At 40.5% G+C, this 24,228-nt stretch overlaps 2 protein-coding genes across 2 annotated transcripts; one reads left to right on the plus strand and one right to left on the minus strand.

Annotated features, from left to right (window-relative positions):
* Window positions 1-3,629: 3,629 nt before the first annotated feature.
* LOC140946872 (uncharacterized) lies at window positions 3,630-5,591 on the plus strand. The gene has a single exon (XM_073395975.1). It carries the CDS (start codon window positions 3,750-3,752, stop codon window positions 5,340-5,342), a length of 1,593 nt encoding a protein of 530 aa, XP_073252076.1. The 5' UTR covers window positions 3,630-3,749; the 3' UTR covers window positions 5,343-5,591.
* A 7,937-nt stretch (window positions 5,592-13,528) lies between these two features.
* On the minus strand, window positions 13,529-14,944 carry LOC140945286 (uncharacterized). The gene has a single exon (XM_073394331.1). It carries the CDS (start codon window positions 14,942-14,944, stop codon window positions 13,529-13,531), a length of 1,416 nt encoding a protein of 471 aa, XP_073250432.1.
* Window positions 14,945-24,228: the final 9,284 nt, after the last annotated feature.

Here is a 24,228-nt window from a genome sequence, read left to right on the forward strand (position 1 = left end):
AATATTTGTTTCTCTGGTGTTTCTTACATGTGCATCATTTCTGAAGGCTTGAAGTCACTCAAATGGCTTCCCATTGTCAATAAACTTTTTTTTAAACGGTACACAGGTGCCTAAATGGATGAGCGACAGACTATCTTAGTCAAAAATCCACACGTACATGAAGACTAAATGTTCATGACAGAAATACATGACATAAGAAAGATTTGAAATCTACCGAGATGCAGATTAAAATCTGGGCAGAGGATCTTTTGCCTCTTGAGGCGCTACACGTTGGAACAGACTCCTAAAAGATCTTAAAGAGGTAGATGACTGCGTTGGAGACCTCGAACAAATTCATTCATCGCGACCAAAGGTTTTAAAGTTCCATCACTTCATTGAAAAAATGCGGATTTCTGCGGATCGTAAGAAAAGAACTTTGACAGATTTTGCTGAAAGGGAAAATATACGTTCAACAGGAGAATGAATAAGGCTAAAAGAGGTGAAAGAAAGCAATTAAATTGCCAAACGTGCAAGCATCTTTGAACTCTCGCCATTTGTTGTTGTTATCAAAGCGGCAAAAACTTCAAAACACAGGTACGCTTAAATAAAATTTGCCTTGTTTTTGTCGTAACGTGTCTTATCGATAAAAGTCAGGCTGTGTTCTCTACATGTACATAACAGCCAAATGCATCTTTGACCGAATAGAAATTTATTTAACCACAGTGAGTTGAAAAGTTTTTCTGTCAGTATGCGAGAGAGTTTCACTTCGGGTGGTTTCAAGTCTGAGTGATTCTTAAAAAGTCTGAAAGGTTTCCCTATAATTTTGCCCTCTACATTATAAACAAGTAATCGCATGTTCCCTCGTAAAATTAAGGATTAATATCACTTGTGTTTTCAGAAGCTGTAGAAATTGCCCTCGTCGCTGCGCGACTCGGGAAATTTCCACAGCTTCTGAAAACACGTGTGATATTAATCCTTAATTTTACTCGGGCCCATGCGATTACGTATACTAATTAGTCTTAGATAGAATACTGTGGCTGAAATTAGCCCTGTAAAGGGCGCTTCAATAAAATGTATGTATGTATCCTCAAATTCTAAGCACAGAAGGTACATTGCAAGCTGAATTCATTTTTGGTCAGATTTCTGAACATCCTTCCAAACTGATTGCCAAAATGAAACAATATTTAATTGGCTTTCCAAAAATAGGTGGCTTCAAAATTAGTAGAAACCTCTGTTCTTTTCCTGCTTCTAATTAAAAGCCCAGCCTGAAACCGATTACTCTGACTTTCTTCTTCGTCACGCGTTCATTTTGTTTGCCACCCTTGTTTGTCCCGTCTTACAGGCTTTGCAATGTGATCGTGAAAACAGCAAAAACGTTGGCACTTGAGCTGTTCGGTGAACAAAATTGGCTAAATTTATGGATCTTTAAGTGAAAAATATTTAAAACTGCCTCGTGCATGCGTGAGATGAAATGTCGCACCACGAATGCGTCGGAAATCTGGCGGAACGTTTGATCACACGTTATTACTTCTGTAAAGGCGGTCCTTCAAAGAGGAAAGGTGCAAGATGCTCGTCCTTACCAACGCGGCTTCATTGGGATTGGCTACCATCAGAACGTGTGAAATTTTTTTGTTCTTTGAGCAACGGTTATGAAATTTCACAGCTCAAAGCAAAGGGACCTCGATGTGACCTCGTAAAATAAGGCGAAATACATCATATTAAGTTCGTCAACCGAAAAAAAATTTTCGATACGGTACTTTTACATTTAAAGTACGGATTTTTATCCCTTTCTCACGTCCATGAAATGTATGAATTTGGCAGCCGCCATGTTTGTTTACACGCAGCAAGAAAAGCTTGGGAACGAGGTCAAAGTCTAAACACGTGATTAACCACGCTTGGATTGAAACATGGCGGTTCTCAGCAAAACTTTCGTGGACAAAAGTGTTCATCATGGTTCTCTGGAAAATGAAATATCATTTATCAGCAACAAACTATTTTTTGAAACATTTCCCAATATTATTTTGCATTTGCAAGCATTTTGTTCGCCTTCAAGCTGTTTGGAACTTCATTATTTGCTGAATCACCACCTACATCGTGACATCGATGGAGAAAGCAACAAATCAAGAATGGCTGTTCCCGTGTTTGATTCAATAGAACATTACTTTCAAAAGGTGAACGTAAATGACAGCAACGTAATTCGACATCTGATAATGTTTAAGTCGGCAATAACGGCATTGTTCTTTCGTGACTACCGTTCAGCGGAAAAAAACTTCAGCCGAGTTTTGTTCCATCTCATTAAGGGAAATTCATGCAAAGCTCGAGAAATAAAGGAGAAAAAAAGTCGGGAGTTTGGATCTACCCGTACAGTGGAACTACCTGTTTTGAGATTGCGAGGAGGTGCAGGTGGAGATAAGGAAAAATGGTTGTGTGAGATATGTGGCAAGTTACTGATGTCCAAGAGAAACCTTGATCACCACATGGCCTCTGTTCATGTTAGCCATCTGGATTTTGACTGCATCATGTCAGATGATGGTCTCTTAAAGTGGCAGTGCAGTTTGTGCAGCAACCTTTTGTCTTCTAAACAGCGTATTATCTCTCATTTAGTTAAAACTCACGGGAAAATGAATCTTCTTGGACAAGAACACAGGCAAAACCTTCATTCACGAACAACATTGTGGAGAAGAAAACGGTCTGCTGATGGCTCATTTGTTGATGAACAGTGCTCTTCTAAATCGTATCCTCAGGTAAATTCAAGTCAAAACTTCGCAAGCTGTTCAGCTATTGAGAACAAATCACCTGTACCTGCCATCACTAAAGATTTTACAGAAAGAGATTTGCAAACCACTGAAGATATCACAGAACGTCCTGTAATAACTGAACTCTCAGAAGTTTCAGGTCAAGATGAACCTTTCTTTGCCAGTCAGGATTCTTATTATGACCTACATGTCGACTCTGAATATCCACCAGGCAAGGACACAGATATTATTAGCATGGATGATTCGTTTAGTTCAGACTCGGACTCTTCATCAAGTAACAATGATTACAGCTCATCTGAAACAGAGGCAACATCTAGTGATGATTCAGACTTCGATGATCATGAAGATCAATTGCAAACGGCACCTACAGACTCTGTGAAGGAATTCAGTGAAAAAGAAAAACTTAGTGTACTGATCCTGTCTTACATTGCAAAACATAAATTGAATGGTTCTGCTTCTGTTGACCTTTTAGAGCTTCTAAAACTAATTGCCCCAAAAGACAACAATCTACACTCTTTGACCCTCAGTGAAATCAAAGAAACACTTGGTGACTGTCTCACAAATATCTATGACTATTGCAGCAAGTGTTTCTCTATCTTTCCAAAAGATGAGAATATCTACCAGTGCAGTACAACAGATGGCAAAGGAAAACAATGTTCTGGATTGCGCTATCGCGGAAATGTAAGAAATCAGGCTAAAAAGGAGAAAAACCTATATTTTGTGACTATTTCTATGGAGCAGCAGTTGGGCACACTTCTGCAACACAGTGGTATATGGACAAAAATCCAGCTGTACAAAAAGTTACCAAATTGTCTAAATATCAGAGACATTGTCGATGGAACAGAGTACAAGAAATATAAACAAAGTGGAGGATTTCTAACCGATGAAGATAATTTAACTTTGCTTTTCAATACAGATGGAATTCCTTTGTACAAGTCTTCAAAGGTCAATATATGGCCAGTTTTTCTTGCTATTAATGAACTGCCCCCAAACGAACGGTTTGTAAAGAAAAATATGATTCTCTGGGGACTGTGGCAGGGGAAAGGAAAGCCAAGGTTTTCAACATTTTTTGAAGTGTTTACTGAAGACCTTATCACTTTAAAGCACGAAGGTTTAACTGTGACAGATAAATGTCATCCAAAGCTGATGCTGTCATTGGGAAGCACAGACTTGCAAGGAAAGGCTTACCTTTTGTCTATGAGTCACCATAATGGTGAATGTGGCTGCAGTACTTGTGAGGAAGAAGGTTTTACTACCAAACAAGGGAAAGGGCATGTGAGATGTTACCCTTTCCGAGACCCACCTGCTACTTTACTCACCAGTGACAGTGTACTGGAGAATGCCTTGTCTGCATTGGAGAGTAATAAGAGAGTGAAAGGCATTTATGATGTTACTCCACTGGCAAAACTCCCTTGGTTTGACCTAGTGCTTGGAATAGTTCCAGACTACATGCATGGTGTATTACTGGGAGTAACAAAGCAGTTGCTGAACCTCTGGTTGTCTTCATCAAAATATAAAAAGCCTTGGTTTATTGGAAATAAAACAAAAGCTATTGACAAGAGACTAAAAGAAATGAAACCCCCGGATTTTATTCAAAGACTTCCAAGACAACTGGAAACAAGTCGTGCCTATTTTAAGGCATCTGAACTACAAGCATGGCTACTTTATTACTCAGTACCATGCCTTATTGACATTTTACCTGAGAGGTATCTTCAACATTTTGCTTGCTTGGTGGAGGGTGTTTACATTTTGCTTGGAGACAATATAACTCCAGAGTTACTAGCTATGGCTAGAGATCTTTTGTTCAGGTTTTATAAGGATCACCAAGTCCTTTATGGCGATAGCAACTGCAGTCTTAATGTGCACAATGTTGGAGCTCACCTTGCCATGTATGTGCAGTCTTGGGGACCACTTTGGGCATGGTCATGCTTTCCCTTTGAAGATTTGAATGGAACCTTACTAGAGGGTGTTCATGGAACTGGAAATCAGTGTCGGCAGCTTATCTGGATGTTGTATGCACAAAATAGCCTGAGAGCTAATTGCCATTTAATTCCTGATGTTACAATACAACAATTTGTGGAGCGTATGCTTTCTGGAGAGAGAAGGTTGCGAAATGTGAAAAAGGCTGCAAACTGTCAAATTGCTGGAGCTTTAAGAAGATGGACAGCCGATGACGATATCTATGAACAAGCCTGTTTATTAATTGACTTAAACTGTATCCGCAGACCAATTTTTCAGGTGGCTAAACGTGTTATTGTTAATGGACATATTATTTATTCAAGACTGTACGAAAAGATGAAAAAACATTGTGGATATGCAGTTCTTATTGAGCACAATGGAGGGAACTTCATGGCCTATGTGCAGTATTTTCTGTATGAAAGTAATTCAAAAACTGTTTTTGCGGTTTTAAAGCGTATTATTTTAGATCTTGAGAACCCCTTTCTGGTGTCTGACAAGCCACGCCATCTCCTTCGAACTGCAGGTGAAGAGCAAAGGCACACTGTGGTGCTGGTGGATAGCATTCTTGAAAAAGTTATATGTCTGACCGGAAATTCAAACCACATGTGTGTATCTCGGGCTCCCAATTTCTGTGGCCATTGTCGTTGACTATTAGTATTTTCATTAGGGCAGGTGTAGATGATTTTTTTACTGTGCAAATCTGGAAACGGCGAACACTTTCATTAAATTTTTAATGGCTAAAATTACATGTACATGTAATGCGGATGTATTTGCATAAAATAGCCAAGGTCAAACATCTATTAAGCAGTCTCCCTTGGGTGTTAGCCAACTGACCGCTTAAAGTGTATATGACAGATATTTTTTTATTTGCTTGATGAAATCTACATGGCATTCTGATAAGAAAATCGAAAAGAGTTTTTTCGATATCGTACTTCTTTTCCATGTTTTAGCCATCCAAAAACGTGAAATTTCACTTCCGGTGTGTTACAAAACCGCGCAAGAAGAAAGACTGGAAATAGTCCGCTGTGACATCAATACAAGAATGCCGGTGTCGCGGCTTCTCGGTTCCTCACATTTTTTTGGTGCGCTCTGAGGAAGAAACATGGTTCTACTGAGGTGTGTTGTCTATGGTTGTAGCAATACGCACCAAAAAACGGAGGAACTAAGAAACCGCGATACTGGCATTCTTGTATTGACGTCACAGCGGACTATTTCCATTCTTTCTTCTTGCGCGGTTTTGTAACCCACTGGAGGTGAAATTTCACGCTTTTAAACGGCTAAATCACGGACAAGAAAAATCGATATGGAAAAACTTTTTTCGACTTTCTTATCAGAATGCCGTGTAGATTCCATCAAGTAAATAAAAAAATATCTGTCATGTACACTTTAAAAGAGGGAGCATTTACATTAAATATGGGGCTTTGTTAAGTGACCACTCAACAGAGGGCTGCTTGCAGTTTGAGCTCTCATTTGAGGGCTACATGTACCTAAAGGAAATTTCTTCTACATCAAATTAAGCAATGATCTGCATAAGAAGGAAAGTGCTAATGGCAATGCACGATGCATGAAATGTCACCTTTTTTTGTTACAAATAGTGATCTCACTGGCCAAGACTCAAAAACCCCTAAAAAGTTAAAATTTAAGGTGCATTTTGTCTGATGTTTTAAAGGTTTCAAGTAATTTAAGACCCAATTGCACAACATGAATTGTATTTGCAGAACTTCATCAAAGAAGCAAAATTATTAGCTATTGTCTTCTGCTATTCTGATTGGTTAACCACAAACATTTCCTAACATTTATTTGATGCAAATGGTTTTCTTTATTTTTATACTCTTTCCCACATGGAATATCTTTGATTTCAAGAATAGGGGAGGAGCTGACGGTTCATAATTATTATGAACCATCAGCTCCTGAGCCCCTATTCTTGAAATCAAAGATATTCTGTGTGGCAAAGAGCCAATGCCATAGAACAATGAAGTTTACAGTAGTTCTTATGTGGAGCATTACTTTAATGTTTGTGTTTTTCTGATTTCATGTTTTTTATGAAATCATTTGATGTTGCAAAAATGTTCATGGTTTTTTATTCTCACTATAAAACTCACATGCAACAGGCTTATAGTATGCTACTTATGCCTTCAATGAAATCAAACCTAAAAGTTGTTCACAATACTTAATTATGACGAAGTTGTCTGCATGTAAATGAGGCCCTGAGGTACACCTGTATGTTGTGAGTATGTGGCAAGTGACATTCATAAGCAAACATAAACTTTACAAGCAGTTAAATCTGGAAGGCTTGGGAAATAATGCACACATGTTAAAGCATTTCTTAACAACTATTGAATATGTGGAAAAAGCTGGAATTCTTGCATTTCTTATGTTAACTACTCAAAGTAAATTAAATTCTAGCTTTTTCCAGTTTTCTTCAAGAAATGGAAACTAGAAAAAGCTGTCAATTTCTGGCACCACAAGGAATAAATAACTTTTTTCAGCTTTTTCCAGATTTTGAAAGAATATGAAACTTGCCAAAACTAGAAATAATGTTTCTGGAAAAAAGCTAGAACTTAAATCTAGAAGAAAGCTGTCAAATTCTAGAAAATTCTAGAAATTTCCAGACATTGACAGATTGCTAGAAATTTGTTTTGCAAGGGGAGTGACAGACCAGACTAATATTTCGCCGGTCAAAACGTCAAATTTACCGGACAATTGTCCGATGACCGACTGCTATTTGCAGCCTTGAAAAGGGGTCCAGAAATGCAATTTGAGGCATTTTGGGCACACTGCGGCAGGAAAAAATGTGTAATTTTTCTGTCAGTTTTTGTGCATATTTTGGAGTCTATAACAATAATTACAGTGATAAGATATTTATTTGTCTCCCAATACTAATACAATCATTACTTATTATTTCCCAACATTTAAATCCTTTTACTTCTCTCAGTGAATTAAAAGTGAAACCCATGATTCCAGCTCAGTAGACTCAATATACATAAGTTTAGTTGATCAAGTTTTTGAGATAACTGATCATCGTCTATATCAAACTCAACTCAAAGTCTGAATCAATACCAGATTCAACATCTCCCATATCCATGGCATCCAGTGCGTCATGACTCAAATCAGCATTGCTGGCAACTGCTTGAGCTACAACCTGAACTTGAGCATCAAGTTCAGTTTCCACAGTTACTTCACCATCTTCTTGGGCTCCAGTTCTAGAGGCCTGAAGGGCATCTGGGAATTCCACCTGTATACCAATGTCAGTCTTTGTGGCTGGACGGTGAAGACTGCCATCATGGTCTGATCCTCCAACCATTGGGAGCTTCTTAAGTGATGGCAGATTTCTGAAGTGCGTTTTTCTCCAGACTTTGGTTGCTTCTGTAAGCATCTCCCTGCACTCTTCAGTGTCATGATTAGGGCCATTGAGGGAAATGTGAAGCAGGCTGGCCATCATGTCATTCTTGAGTCGACTTCTCAACCTTGTCTTTACCCTCTTCACTGCACTTGCACCCCATTCCACAACTTCATTAGACATGGGCAGATTGAGGCAAGTCTGAGCAGCATCCACAATTTGTGGGAACTTGATTCTGTGAGCCACCTGCTCTTAAACAACTTTTCTTAGAATGAACTCAGTTGGAGAATGGTCATCTTTCCCCCGGAGAACAGCAGAGGGTACCTTCCATGATGAAATCAGGCACTTGAAGTTGTACCACTGTGCAAGTGTGTGATCTTTGTCAAACTGGAACTGCTTGCACAGCATTTTTACTTCATCCACAGCATACTTCTTGAAGGCTGGGTCTTCTGACTTTGGAAGGCAGCTCGGATTGAAGATGGAAAATGCCTCAAGAACGGGTGCTGCCTCTTGCAATCTTGTATCTAGGTTCCTCTCGAGGGCAACTACAAGATTGTTCAAGAATGCTTCAACCTGGCCATCATCTTTAAGCTCCAGTTCCAAAGAAGCATAGTCCCCACTAGGCTGAATGGCTGTTTGAAACTCAAAAACAAGGTCAAAGGAGGACTAGATTTCAGAAATTCTGGATTTGGTGCTCTCAAGTGTAGGTCTGATGAAGGTGTAGCATGTGTGATCTTTTTGGAACACCTTGCTAAGGGTGTTGAGATGAGGTAGAACTGCATTCAGTAGAAGCATCATGCCAACAAACTTGGTGTTAGTCATTCTCTGGAGAAGACCTTGAGCTGTAGCATCAGCTTCCTTAAACTGCCTCAATGTCTGTATCAGGGCAAGAAGGTTTCGGCAGATGCTTGAAACACTTTGGCCAGTTGAAAGCCACCTTGTCCTGCAAGCTTTCTGTAACTTCACTGCCAGAGACTTGGACAGCTTTTTCTGTTTTGTGTGGTCATCATTAGCAGTAGCCAGCTTTATTTTCTGAAGTGACACACAGACCTTTACAAATGCTGAACAGCATTTTTGGTACTCCAGCCACTTCCACAACTGACAAAGGGTAACTTCGATGGTCTGGATGTACTTCACTGCATGCCAAGGCAAGCCGGTGGTTTATGCAGTGACTGCGTACCATGATGCTACACACTTTCTGAAGTCTGGCACCAACACCATTATTTTTGCCAGTCATGAAACTAGCGCCATCTGAGCCAAAACCACAAACTAAAGCAAGGTTTAGACCGCATGCTTTCAGCTCCTCAGTGATGATCCTTGTGAGAGTCTCAGAATCTGCTGATTCTGATGAATGAAGAACATCTTTTACCTCAAGAAAATCAAAATGTGTCTTCCCTTCCTCATCAACATAACCAATATAGATCAACAGGCGCTCTAAGGTAGCACAATCCGTCACCTCGTCAACTAAGATAGTAAACCACTTGGCATCCCTGACCCTTTGAATTAATTTCTCCTTGATAAGCTGACCAAGGCGGAGGCACATATCTCACTGACTTTGTTCACTTGTATTGTTGAACTCTCACATTTCCGTGACACCAACGTGCTTTTCTAACTCAATCAGAGAGAGAAGTTTCTCGTTGGCCACTTCTTCTTTTCCAAGCCAATAAGAGCTCAGGAATGCGTTGTAGGTCACTTTATCAGCCACTTCGTGAGCCACTTTGTACTTGTTAGCCAAGGAAGAATTCCTTCTCTCCAACTCACAGATTACTGTTGATGTATGTCCACTGCCTCTTTCATGGTCACGAACAGCGCTGTGCTTGTAGTTGGTGGATGGTGCTGAGTTGAAAGTGTTCTGTTTGTTGTACTTGTTTTTGGTGTTATGAACACGGCACAGAAGGCAGAACATCTATTCCCCTTCACAGTATACCAACCACCACATGCCTAAAATTAAAACCAAGAAGAGGTGTTGTGGTCATTGTAAAAAGCAAAACTGAACTTATTATAGTCAACATTTTTATCATAAAATGTTTAAATATTGACAAAACATAATAATATACAGTATGTTTCATTTATATTTACCTGTTTTGTCACAGAATGAAGTTTTTCTGTGAGTGAGCCATGAGTGTTTGAAGATATCAACTTCCTTCCTTTTCCCTTCTGTTGTTTTTTTCTGGCTTTTAATTCTAGCCCTTTCAGCTTCAGATGTGTCTGAGCATTTTCCACAACAGGTGTAAAAGCTATGTAAGTGCTTCTTTTCCATGGCATCTGAAAAATACCTTTCTAGCAGAGCAATTGCTTCTGGAGTTGGTAACATGTTCGGCACTGGAGGTGTGTTTGCTTTAAGGGAAATTGGACTTTGTTCTCCGCTAGCACTACAGGAATTTTGTATGCATTGCTGTTCAGAGGTAGTTGCATTCTCAAGAGAGAGTTGCTGAGTACTTGATGAAGCTAAAATGGTATGATTTGGAGTGGGGAAAAGCAGATGACATTTATTTTCATTTACTGTATTTTAAAAAAATTAAAATTTGTTGTGGCTGCCCTCGAAAGTCATACTTGGCATCCAAAGGAGTTTCGTTGTTATTCACAAGAAAAAGAGAAAAACTTGAATCGTCAGATCTTTCCTTTATCTCCAAATAATCTTTAACTCTTCAATTCTTCAAATAACAGTTCTTCAGGTAACAACTTAGTCTGCCTTACACGATACGGATGAGCGAAGGATTACATGGATTGTAAACCCAAATCACACATGTGATAAACAAGAACATGGCAGCAACTAGCACGAGTCCTAAGCAAAATGGTAACAACCCGCTGACCATAAATACTGAAAACTCCTTACTACAGCACTGCTGTAGTAACATTTGTTTTTTGAATAATTTGAATTCTTTCGTCAGGCGCGAAAACCAAAACTAAACGCGAACAGTTTAGGCTCGACTTTCAACATGGCCGCCATTTCTTGGTGGTGTGTTTATTCTTAACTGCGACAAGGAATAAAATGTAAACTCGTGAATATCTACCTTCGTTTTTAGAGAATGTTGTGTTTCTAAACCTATACGAGTGGTCCCATGCTTGGAAACCACCTTGGGATGAAGTTATCTCGAACAAACCTACAAGTTTTACATTGTGCAATTGAATAGCTGATCAGACACCTGGAAATGTATGCAGAGTTTAACCTGCTTTAAATAAACTTACCGATTCGTTCCTTGGGAATAAGGAAACTCGTTATTTTTCCTTTCTTTCCATCTTTTTGATTTTTCCACAGATTTTCGCTTTGACATCTCCTAAAGACTTGATGTAAATTTTCTTGTCGTAATCGTAAATATCCCGAAATTGTAATGTCGAATTGTTCGCATCCATGTGCTCTTTGAGAAGACAAACTCGTACGATGGAAATTAAATATTATAACACTGGAATTGGGTCCAAGTGTTATTACAGACAGGACCTTTATTGCGCCCGGGTTCGAAATGTTTTTACAGATGGGACCTCTAGTACACTTGGGTCCAGTTTACTCGTGGCTGCTTTTTTCATTTTCTTATGTATTGTTCCTAGGTGTTTGTTGTATAGTATGAGTTGTTTTGTCTCTTCCTACGACTCATTACAAAAATATTTTCTATGTATTCAGCTGAGTGTTTTCCTGTTGGAAGCTATTTAAAATTCTGTAGTTTGAATGCCAGGTCTGTGAGAAACAAATCAGCGGTCTTGGTTTCCTATGTTGAATTATCTGGAGCTGATATTTTCGCAGTAACTGAGACATGGCTCTCAGAAATTGATGATGCGTGCAGAGCCGAAATTACCCCACCCTGGTACAAGCTGTTTGATCACACACCCGATCTGATCGATGTGGTGGTGGAACTGCTCTATTGATAAGAGAAAATCTACATGCAAGTCGTGTAGATGCTGGTGAGCGTACTTCTTTCTAGTTTTCTCATTGGATGGTTGAGTTCCAGTCACGAAAACTACAGATTATTATTATTTACCGTCCACCCTGTAGTGAACTAAGGAAGACGTTTGCCGGAAAAATCAGGCTTTAATCACCAAATCTCATTCTATGCAACATGGCGGTAAAACTACAACCACGAGGATTGCAGGCTCTTATATAAGGACAAATCTCACTACATATATACTACACGAATTATCACAAAACTCGCAGTTCGAATGTTCCTAGTTCATAGCTCAGTTCGCAATGTCATCTACCACATTCACCCTGTCCTTAAAGATTGAGTCTAACTACTGGACGACAAATTCGTTGGGAGCGACGAACAGGTGCAGGTTCCACATTCCGTGCAGGTGTAAGTTCAGGTTGAGGTTCAGGTGGAGGTTCGGGTGCAGAAGATGGTTCTGCATCAAGCGAAACACCCACAGATGTGTCAACTGGCAAGTTCTCTGCTTCCACAGGAATACATTCTGGTGCTGGCTGGGTCTCAACAACTTGGCCCTTCGGCGCAAGGTGCTTCGTGGCTACTGTTGTCTCCCTACCATCAGGATAACACACATGCGCGTAGTGAGGGTTTGCTTGGAGTAGTTCCACCTCTTCCACCAGAGGGTCCATCTTGTTGCTTGTCGGTCCATCTTGTTGCTTGTCGAACATGTAAGACACTGATTTCTGGTCAGTTTTCAGGATGAAGTGCCTTCCAGCAAGGAAATGTCTCCAATGCCTCACCGCTTCTATTATGGCCTGGGCCTCCTTCTCTATGGATGCATGCTTCAGTTCACTGCCTTGAAGAGTTCGTGAGAAGAAGGCAACAGGTTTTCCATTCTGGTTAAGAGTGGCCGCTAATGCTACCTTGGAAGCATCGGTTTCAACCTCAAAGGGAATAGTCTCGTCAATAGCAGTGACAACAGCGTCTTCTATCGTCTTCTTGAGGCTCTCGAATGCTTCAACAGCTGGTGGGGGCAAAGGGAATGTCTTGCAAGAGGCAATTGGCTTGATTCGATCCGAGAACTTTGGGATCCATTGTGAATAATAGGAGAATAATCCGAGACACCTGCTCATGGACCTTGGGTCGTGTGGAATGGCGAGTTCTCGAAGGGGTCGTAAACGATCAGGATCTGGCCATATGGTACCCTCTTCGATGATGTATCCAAAGATGGGAAGGCACCGGGTTGAGAAAATACACTTTTCAGTGTTATAACAGAGGTTCTTGCGTTTAGCAGCTTCAAGGAACTGTTTTAAGTTAGCGTCATGATCCTCTTGGTCCTTGCCACAAATACTAACATTGTCAAGGTAGGGGAAGCTCGCCTCAAGACCATTCTCATCTACAAACTTCATCATCTCTCTCTGAAAACAGGCTACTCCATTGGTGACCCCGAAGGGCAGGCAAGTGAACTGATAGAGGTTGCCTCGAGCTTCAAAGGCTGTGTAAGGCTTGTCTTCTTCCTTGAGCGGCACTTGATGATACGCACTTCGAAGATCAATGGTGCTGAAGACTCTGTACTGGGCGATCTTGTTGACCATGTCGGTTATTCTGGGCAATGGGAAAGCATCTAGAAGTGTGAATCAGTTAATTGTTTGTGAGTAGTCGATTGCTAGCCTCTTCCTGTGATTTTCATCCTTAGTCACAACGACCTGAGCACGCTGTGGTGAAAGGCTCGGCTCTATGATGCCTTCTTTGAGTAGTCGTTTCACTTCTTCATCAATAAAGGCGGAATCCTCCCGACTATATCTTTGAGACTTCGAGGCAATTGGATGGCAGTTTGCCGCCAGATTTGCAAACGGCTCAGGTGGATCTATATTCAACGTGCTAAAACCACAGATGGCCAAAGGTGGTTCGGAGCCCCCGTAATGGAAAGTGACACTCGAATGCTGGGATTGGAAATCAAGACCAAGGATTAGGTCAGCACAAAGTCCAGGCAAGACGGACAGACGGTAACCTGCATATTCACGTCCTTGGTAGGTGAGGTTAGCGGTACACGTACCAGTGATACTGACTGTACTAGACACTGAGGTAGCCATGGATACTGTACCAGATGAAGGATGAATGGTGAGAGCGGCCTTCTCCACCAACCTTGGATGAATAAAACTTTCAGTGCTGCCACTCTCAAATAGGGCTTTGACTTCCAAACCTTCGACAGTAACAGTTCCCAAAGACTTTGACAGGGATGCAGGGGCACCCACTGTGGCAAGTGTGGGAGACCAGGCTGCAGCTGAAACTTTGTTCTTGCTGATCTTCTTCGAACGGCAAACTTTTGCAAAATGGCCCTTTTTCTGACATTTAGAGCAAACTGCATCTTGGGCAGGACATCTTGAACGAGGGTGGTTACTGTTTCCACAGAAGAAACAAGTAGAGGCATCTGATCCTACTGCAGCTAGTGTGCCAGACTCTATCTGCTCCTGATCCTCCGTAGCGGTGAGTGGAACTGCTGCATTTACAGACAAAGGAGGACTAGCGTAGGATTCGGAATTACGCATAGCCAACTCTAGAGACCGAGCTTGATCAAACATAGTCTTTAAATCTAGCGTATTGTTCTCCAATAACCTCTGGCATATTGAAGGTGAACGTAGCCCAGTAATGAAAGCGTCCTGGATGCTTTCCTCGCGGTATTTAGAGTCAGTAACACTTTGGAAATTGCAATCCTTGCTAAGTGTCTTCAGAGATTGAAGAAATTGATCCAGCGTTTCGTGAGGTTGTTGGCACCTCGTCGCAAGTAAATGGTGGGCAAATATTTCATTCCGAGGCTTCACAAAAAGTGCTTGTAATATACCCACCGCTGCTTCATACTCTGTGCACTCCTCGATGTGTTGAAAAATTGAGGGAGACACAAAGTTCGCCAATACCGAAAGCTTATCGAGGTCATCCTGCGGTAGGACAGCCAAGAAGTTATCGAACGTTCGTTTCCAATGTAGCCATTCTTTCGAAGCTTCGCCACTGTTAGGGTCCGTTTCCAAGCGCTCCGGTCTGAATACTTTGTCCATTGAGACTGGTGATTAAATTGTAGTTAACTAAGGAAGATGTTTGCCGGAAAAATCAGGCTTTAATCACGAAATCTCATTCTATGCAACATGGCGGTAAAACTACAACCATGAGGATTGCAGGCTCTTATATAAGGACAAATCTCACTACATATACACTACACGAATTATCACAAAACTCGCAGTTCGAATGTTCCTAGTTCATAGCTCAGTTCGCAATGTCATCTACCACACACCCTACTCTAGTAACCATCCTGTCACGACGAGTGTATTTTTTGCTGATTTTTTGAGTTTTTTGGAGAATATCATAATGTCATCTGTACCGTTACTGATAGCAGGTGATTCTAATATCCATGTAGACATTCCGGGGAATGCAGACAGTGTTTGTTTAAAGGAGCTGCTTGAGTCAATGGGCCTTCAACAACATGTTAACGTGCCAACGCACGAGTCAGGACACACCCTGGATTTGATCATTACTCGACAATGCGACTCCTTATTAGCTAACATCCCTGTGACTGACTGTCTGTTTTCTGATCACTCTACTTTGATTTGTGATCTAACCCTGGACAGGCCACCGCTCCCGAAGAAAAAAATCTCTTTCAGGAAGACAAAGGTGGTTGACGTTAACCTGTTATGCGATGAACTCTCTACAACTTCGCTTTGTACAGACAGCCCTGATGCTCTGAATGATCTTGTTAAATGTTATAATTCTGCATTATCTGCGGCTCTTGATCGTCATGCTCCACTTGTCACTAAGTTTATCACAGTGAGGCCTTTGGTACCTTGGTTTAGTGAAGATATTAGGGAGTCGAGGAGAGAAAGACGGAGAGCTGAAAGAAAATGGCGTCAATCTCAAAGTGTCAATGATTTGCTTGAATTTAAAAAGAAGAGGAACTTTACAACCTACCTGATGAATGAAGCCCGTCGTAAGTTTTACTCAGACTTTATTGTTGAAAATAACTCCAATCAAAGGAACCTATTCTTGGCAACAAAGAGATTGCTAAATCAAGGTCATGAAGTACCTTTTCCAGCAACTAGTGACAAGCTGGTTTAAGCCAATGAAATGGGTAGCTTCTTTGTTGAAAAGATTGACGCCATCCATGTCAAACTGGACAGACTAGCCGATTTTTTGCATGATTCTCATTTGACTATGTGAAAACGTTACCAACTAGAACACTGGACAGCTTTATCCCTTTAACTGAAAGTGCTGTTAAGAAGTTGATTGGCTGCTCTCCGAAGAAAAGCTGTATGTTTGATGCGATGTCAACACCTTTAGTAAATAATCAGCTGTGCCGATGTCCTATTACCAGTCATTACTAAAACGATCAACCTGTGTCTTAATTCTGGAGAATTTGCGGATGATTGGAAATGTGGGCTTATTAATCCTGTGTTGAAGAAACCTGGATTGGATTTGCTGTACAAAAATTACAGACCAGTTAGTAACTTACAATACGTATCCAAGTTGACTGGAAAAGTCGTTTTTAATCAAGTTTACGATCACATGGTTTCAAATGCTATTTTTCCTGCGCTTCAATCTTCTTACAGGCAATTCCATAGCACTGAAACTGCACTTATCAAGGTGATGAACGATATTTTGTTAAATATGAACTCTCAACATGTCACTATGTTAATTTTATTGGATCTCAGTGCTGCCTTTGACACTGTTGATCATCGAATACTTTTACAGAGGCTATCTGACGAGGTTGGCATACGTGGGACTGCTTGGGACTTGGTTTAGATTGTACTTGTCTGATAGAAGTCAGCGCGTTTCTTTACATGGAGTTCTTTCTCGTCCTTTTGACTTGATCTGCGGGGTACCCCAAGGCTCATGTTTAGGGCCTTTGCTATTCATAATATATGCGTCCAAGCTGTTTAAGATCGTGGAACATTATCTTCCCAATGCTCACTGTTTCGCTGATGATACGCAGCTGTATCTGAGTTTTAAACCACTCGGCAACACTGCTCAAGCTGATGCTATACAAGCTATGGAAAAGTGCATTGACGCGGTGAGGAAATGGATGATTCAAGATCGGTTGATGATCAATGATGATAAAATGGAGTTTTTGTTAGTTGGCACACGACAACAGCTTGATAAATTAGATTCGTGTTCCATAACTGTGGGCAATAATCGTATCAGTCCAAGCCCATGTGTTAGAAACCTTGGATCGTGGTTTGGCAGCAACTTAAGCATGACTGATCATATAAACAAGGCTTGTAATGCGGCATTTTATCATTTACATAACTTGAGACGTATTAAGAAATACCTGTCGAGACATTCTTTAATTACTTTGGTTCATGCTTTTATAACCAGCCGTCTTGACTTTCGTAATGGTTTATTGTTTGGCTTACCAAATGTGCAGATCGCTAAATTACAGCGTGTACAAAATGCAGCAGCAAGACTTATTCTTGACTTTCAAATGTATTTATGGCCTAGCGCCAACTTATCTTAGCGATCTTATTAGTATAAAATCGAATTCATTATATAATCTTAGGTCTACGGGTAAGCTCTTATTGGACCATCCCAAGGGAAAGATGCTTACAACATTGGGAACAAGATCATTCTCAGCAGCAGCCCCGAAACTCTGGAATGAGCTACCTGTGGAGCTTCGTCAAGCAACATCACTTAACAGTTCTAAATCTCGACTTAAAACCTATCTTTTTAAAAAGTATTTTTATAGTTTGTAACTCAGTTTATTTTATTCTCACGGTAATGTATTTTCGTTTTCTTTTAAACATATCATTGTAAAGCGCTATTGATCAGCACATGTAAATACGCGCTATATAAATTGGTAAATTATTAAATTATTATTATTATTATAAAGAATAGAAGAATATATTAGAAATATGTCTCTCATAGTAAGTAAGGAAGTTCCGGTAAGTTAAACATTTATTTCAACACGGTTAAAGCTCATCAGGATTACATATATAAAAAGCTCAAAAAAGAAAATTACAATATTTATCTATCAATTTTTATACAACGGAATACGTATTCTAAAATGAAATAAGTTAACCTGCTTCTCAAGAGTGCTTTGCTTTGAAAGTAAGGCGTAGTTTAAAGAAACGTCTACAGCCAGCCCGAAAACTTTGAAAGGTTTGCACTTGCCGCAACTGTATTGGGAGACTTGTTATGTTCTCGGGCAAACAGACAACTGCACGCAAGATGGCAGATCAACTAAAGAACTGTATTAATCAAAGAGCACATGGGTTTTACAGTAACCGCATACATACTGTGGGCTCAGTTTGAATGACTGACACTATAACAAATGTAATGATACACTATAACACCTCCCCGCAGAAATGTTGTGCCTGACAAGAAATTAAAGTACAAAACAACTGTTGAAACTCTCTTAATGATCAAAAGTTCAAGAAAAGAAACAAAACTATTAGAATCGACAATGGAGTGCGAAGTTCTCGCTGTAAGAATAGCTTGGCAGGGGATGAGCTGGTTGTAGCGTGTGGTGTGCTTCTGTAAGATAAGAGGAAATTCTGAATCCACCGGTGTATAGAGCTTGCGGGATCGTTAACTGATGACTCCATTGCATACTTGATAGTCTGCGCAAACGGCTCAGCCAACCCATTTGAAGAGGGATGGTAAGGGGAAACTAAAATTCTCTGAATTCCATTGTGCCGCAGCAACTCTTCATACTCTGCAGACTGGAAGGGTGGGCCGTTGTCGCTGACTACTTAGGTTGGTAAACCGTATCTGTCAAAAATATTACGCATGGTATTAATGGTTGAGTCGGCTGTTGTTGTTTTTGTGGGACCGATCACTTCAGGCCACTTAGAGTGGGCGTCGACCATGATGAGGTAATGTTTTGCATGATGGGTGGCAAAATCTACATGAACACGTTGCCATGGAGCTGTTGGCCAAGACCATGGAAGAAGCGGTGAGGCTGGAGGAGCCCGGCGGGTTTTGTTGCACAGTTGACATTCACGGGTAACCTTTTCAAGCTCCTGATCTATTTTCGGCCACCAAACATGACTGCGGGCTATTGATTTCATGCATGCAATTCCAGGATGGCCTTCATGTAATTCGCTCAGGATGGTTTGTTTTAAAGAAGGAGGTATGACAGTTTGCAGGCCCCACATAAGGCAGCCTTGCTCCACAGAGAGTTCGTGTCTGCATGTGAAGTATGGCTTGAGGTAAGGATCGGCGTAGCGATTAATAGGCCAACCATTCTGCGTAAGCAAGTGTGCTTTCGCTAACAAAGGGTTCCTAGATGTGTCCTTGGCGATTTCTGCGGCAGAAACTGGGTGTCGTTTTAACTGCTGAGGGGCCACGTGGAAGATTTCCTCCTCCACATTTGCATCTTTCCTGTACTGAAGTGGGAGCCTTGACAAGGTGTCAGCATTGGCTACTTCAGCAGATGACTTGAACTCAGTTTTGTAGTGGTACGAAGAGAGAGGAAGGGACCAGCATTGCAGTCTAGCAGCAGCCCAAACTGGAGTCTCAGAATCCGGAGCAAATAGTTTCAGCATGGGTTTGTGATCAGTTTGCAAAGTAAACTTGCGTCCGAAGAGATGCATGTAAAATTTGGTGACCCCAAAAATAATGGCAAGACCTTCCTTCTCGATCTGACTGTAGTTTTTCTCAGACAAGTTCAAGGACCTGGAGGCATATGTGATAGGTCGCTCAGCACCATTAAAGAAGCGGTGAAATATGACTGCTCCTATGCCATACTGGCTTGCATCGCTCTCAAGAATAACAGGAAGGCTTGGGTCATAATGAACCAATATATTTGAAGATGAGAGTGAGTCTTGGCCTTTTTAAATGCCTCCTTGCACCGGGGGGATCAAAAGTCTGTAAATGAACAGGACACACGTGGAGTTAAAAAGTCAAACCCCATAGGGATACACATAAACATAAAAAGAAAAACGATTTCGTTGGACAAAGGTGGCACTAACAGTTTGCATTGACATTTGATGCAAAAAGAAAACATATACAGTTGTAGTTGTAGTGTAGTAAGTTAAGGCCAACTTGTACAGCTCGACCAGAATGCTTGCCTTGGAGTCCAAAACAAAGTTAGGTCAAGGTTTCTATCTTTGCTGTTTTAACAGCAAGAGGGCTAATGATTTTTAACTCTTACTTTGAAACTGCTTGGAATCCAGGGATGCTATCGATAGAAGTGATGTCGCATTCTACATCAGTAAGATTTCTTGGATCTAGCCATTGAATCTGACTAAGAAACTGTAAAACTGTCTCTGCTACTTCCTTGAAATACTTGTACAATTTGGAATGAGCAACAGGAAATCCAGGGATCCTATCGGTGGAAGTAAAGTCGCATTCCACATCAGTAAGATTTCTTAGATGCAGCCATTGAATCTGACTGAGAATCTGTAAAACTGTCTCTGCTACTTCCTTGAAATATTTGTACAATTTGGAGTGTGCAGCAGGGAAGGCTGAACTGAAGAGGCAAATCAGTTCTTGTCAGGGCATGTGAAATTGTAACCTTCCTCAGAACAAAACAAAAGATCTTCTTCCAGGCTGGTGTTTGCCTGGAGATGAAAAGTGCAGTAATCTCTCCATCTTTCCATGTGGCTGTGAAACATGTGGTACTCGCCCTTGAAAATAATTTAGAAATGCCATGATGGTGGGTACTTTCACTTGCAGGAGAGTAAGTTGTGCATGAATCTTTTTGATGTAGCTTTGATCTTAGTAGATTTCTTCTAAGAATTGCTTGTCAGTTGTCAGATTTAAAACATAGACATCATGTTACAATACTCATTGCCATAGGTCATGTACAGTTTTAAACACTATTTTTGGTTACAGGTATGTGTGTGGCATAGTCTAGAGTTGAAGAAAGTCAAGTCTCATGACAAGTGGCTTTGTGAAATGGACAATGATGGATGTTGGCAGAGAAAAGAATGCAAATTGAAAAGATATGAGTATCTTAATGCTGGACCTAATTCAGTATGGCATGCAGATGGGTATGATAAACATGTGGAAGCCCTATGGTTTTCCCATTCCATGCTGCATGGACTGCTAGTAGCAGCCCGATCAAACAACTTCCCTGACAGTGTGGGCCATTCCTTGATGCAGTTGAGGCATGCAGAAGACTTCTACCTGAACATAATCATAACTCACCAGGGCACAGAGAATAAGATCGTGGCAGCTATCTAGGCCTTTTTTGTGACAATGAGAATACTAAAAAATATGTCGGCCACCACGAAAAAATTAGGAAAAAGAATCAGTGCAAAATCAGAGTCAAAGTCCATCATGTCAAGTTGAAATGTAACAAAGTCCTTGAATCTCGCTGGTGGTAGTGAGATTCTGCCACTGCGGGTCTTTGGTACATGCTCCTGAGTTTGACAATCAGTCAGGGACTGTTGCTTGGTAATTGGAGTGGTTTTGGATGAAGCGTTCGGTTCCTTATGTTGTGTGGGCTCTTCCTGATGTGGTTTGTTGATTGGTAGGTCTATGTAGGGTGCAGCATAGTTCTTTATTCCATGGCTCAATTTCGCATCATTGGCTGCTTTCTTTAGGTGTTTCCAGTTGCCAATACAGGATTTCCCATCAGATTCTACTTCATAGGACCTTAGTCCCACCTGCCTGTTGACATGTGCCTCTCCATTTGTGGTTGGATCAGCACTGGGTCACCTTCATGAAGAGGCCTCAAATTCTTTGCACCTCGATTGGAATATGTGTGTTACCTGGCTTGCCGTTGTTTGATCTTTCCATGAAGACCAGTTATGATCTTAGGTGTTAAGAGGTTTGCTGACACGTGCAATGGGCTCCTTGTTTGTCTGTTTATTGTTGGCGGTACAGGACGGACATCAATTCCTTCCTGAGGTGTGTCCCAGAAGTCTTACTGGACAAGGGAGGGAGCGTGACCAAGTGGTCAGCACACTGGATTCGCAATTCGGCAGTCCTGGTTTCAGGTCCCACTCTGGCCACTTACTGGTTTTTTTCTTTGTTGTCCCTAGTTCCAATCCTTAGCCATGCTTGTAAATAGCCAACCGGTTGCCTCCTTCCAGTTGGGGTTTTTATTCCTATTATGTTCTGTTTCAATTATTTGTTTCTAAGTATTTGAGTGGAGTGCCTGTAAACTAGCTAAGCGCACTTTCCACTATAAACAAGCCTTTTAAAGTACGGGTCACACTTGGTCATTCCAGCTACAGCTAGGACTCTTCAGCAAGTCTTGTACTTGATTGTTAAAGACACAAGATTCATATGTCTCATTTGTCTCGCCGATGCAAATTTCTTCGAACTTGGCAATGACAGTTTCAAAATTTTGTCGATCTTTGAGGAAGTCAAAATTCATTCCATCATTAAGCTCTCGCATGTCATCACCAATCGCTGAGAGGAATTCCACCGTTTGAAAATCATTCTTGAAATGGTGTTTTGCTACAATGGCGTAGTTTTCGCAGGATCACTTATATTTCTTGCAATTTGTTGCCAGATTGCTGGCGTTGCTTAAGGGTTTAGGCACAGAGATGCCTACGGGTAGTTGGCATTCACTATTTGTCGCTGATCCTTTTTCAACCAAGGGCTTAGTCATGTTGATTTTTGGTTTCCTTGGATGTGGGATTGCTAGTTTGACACCTTGTTATGATAGCAGACGTGAGGGAGTGAAGTGATTTCAATTCAAGCACATTTATTCAATATCTGATAATCCTAACTTAAATTACATAACTGATAATCTACACGTGACATGCGTGAGGTGTCTATCAATAGCGGTTACATAATCAACACAGGGCAAGTACAATCATGGTCAAGTTTTAAATGGTGTATGGTTGTTGTGGTGGAAAGAGGAAGAGGGTTTGCTCTCACTTTCTTTGTCCCAGATTGACGAGAGATACCTTAGTTACCTGGCTGGTACAAGTGTTTCTGGAACCAGGAACGGTACAGTGATCCTTTCTGACAAATTTTCACTGTATTTTAACCTGAACGACATTAGCTACACACATCTCATGGTGAACCAGTCTGAGAACTTTGTTGACCCGTACACTGAAGTTCACAGTGACACCACAGAGGGAGTTTGGAACGCAGTTGGTTATCCTTCCAAACACTGGAATTCTGACCTTATCCTTGCAAACATTGGAGACCTTATTAAATTCTGACATAATCCTTCCAAACACTCGAAATTCTGACCTTATCCTTCCAAACATTGGAATTTTGACCTTATTGCAACATTGGCATTGTTCTAAAGATTGGAATTCTGACCTTATATTCCCAAACATTGGAATTGTGACCTTATCCTTCCAAACGTTGGAATTGGGTCCAAGTGTTATTACAGACAGGACCTTTATTACGCCTGGGTTTGAAATGTTTTTACAGATGGGACCTTTATTACGCTTGGGTCCAGTTGTTACACTTGTGCCTTTTACAAGGGCTTCTGATAGGATGCGGAAAAAACAGGAAATTATGCGGCATTTTCAGTGTAAATAATTATTATGGGATTTATATCTAAGGTCTTTTAACATAGCCTGAAATTCATCTGATTGCTCGAGTTGTTTTCTCCTCTCAACAATGTCTGAATCGACCGGCCGTTTATGCCGTCCAGTGACGTCACTCACTACCCGAAAACTGCATAGTGATTTTGATTGGTTGATTGTCTAAACATTTGCATAATTATGTATAATTATAAAAAAATTTTAGTGGGATTGTCGCTTGATATTCAGCAGATCACATCCCTGGCATTCTTTCGTGTAGTTCAAACATTTCGATAGCTTAAGGTGTTTCGATACAGTTTTTCAGAGGCGATACCGATATTTTTCAATCGCCTTAAAAGTGATTTTTTCCTTGTCCGATCGCTATAAAATTTTTACCAGTAATTGGCTATGGATTGAAATATGTGAAAATGTAGTTTTAAATAAAATCGATATTACCATGACAACAATAAACAAAAAACTTTGAAATTGATAAAAGCCAAATTTTGTGTGATCTAGACCTGCTACTGAAAATCCAACACTAGGAACTTAAAGTTTGGTGTTTAGCAAACAATATCCGTAAGAAGTAAAAAATTCTGTATGTTTGAATTCGACTAAAACGAAAAAATATTTCAAACCTTAAACTTTCAATAGCCGTGATAGGTTATTTAATAAAAACGTTATAAATGACTCAGATTATTCTTAAGTAGCATAAGAATGATGCTTAATATCATATTTTGATGCTAGGAAATTTTGGTGCACTTTCGGTCATGCGATCTTGAAATCTAACCCGTTTTCTCAACACCTGTATAAGTGTAACTTCATTCAGAATTTGGACTTTTAGCGCTTTCTTGTATATCTCCAAAACGACTCGAACGAATTTTTTTAAAATCTCTTCACATAATCTTCATAATGTA

This window comes from Porites lutea, chromosome 8, assembly GCF_958299795.1.
Source record: "Porites lutea chromosome 8, jaPorLute2.1, whole genome shotgun sequence".
NCBI classification, from domain to species: Eukaryota; Metazoa; Cnidaria; class Anthozoa; order Scleractinia; family Poritidae; genus Porites; species Porites lutea.

Coding starts and splice junctions, on each gene's coding strand:
- LOC140946872 (XM_073395975.1), top strand. CDS start 3,750: ATGATTCTCTGGGGACTGTGGCAGGGGAAAGGAAAGCCAAGGTTTTCA.
- LOC140945286 (XM_073394331.1), bottom strand. CDS start 14,944: ATGGACAAAGTATTCAGACCGGAGCGCTTGGAAACGGACCCTAACAGT.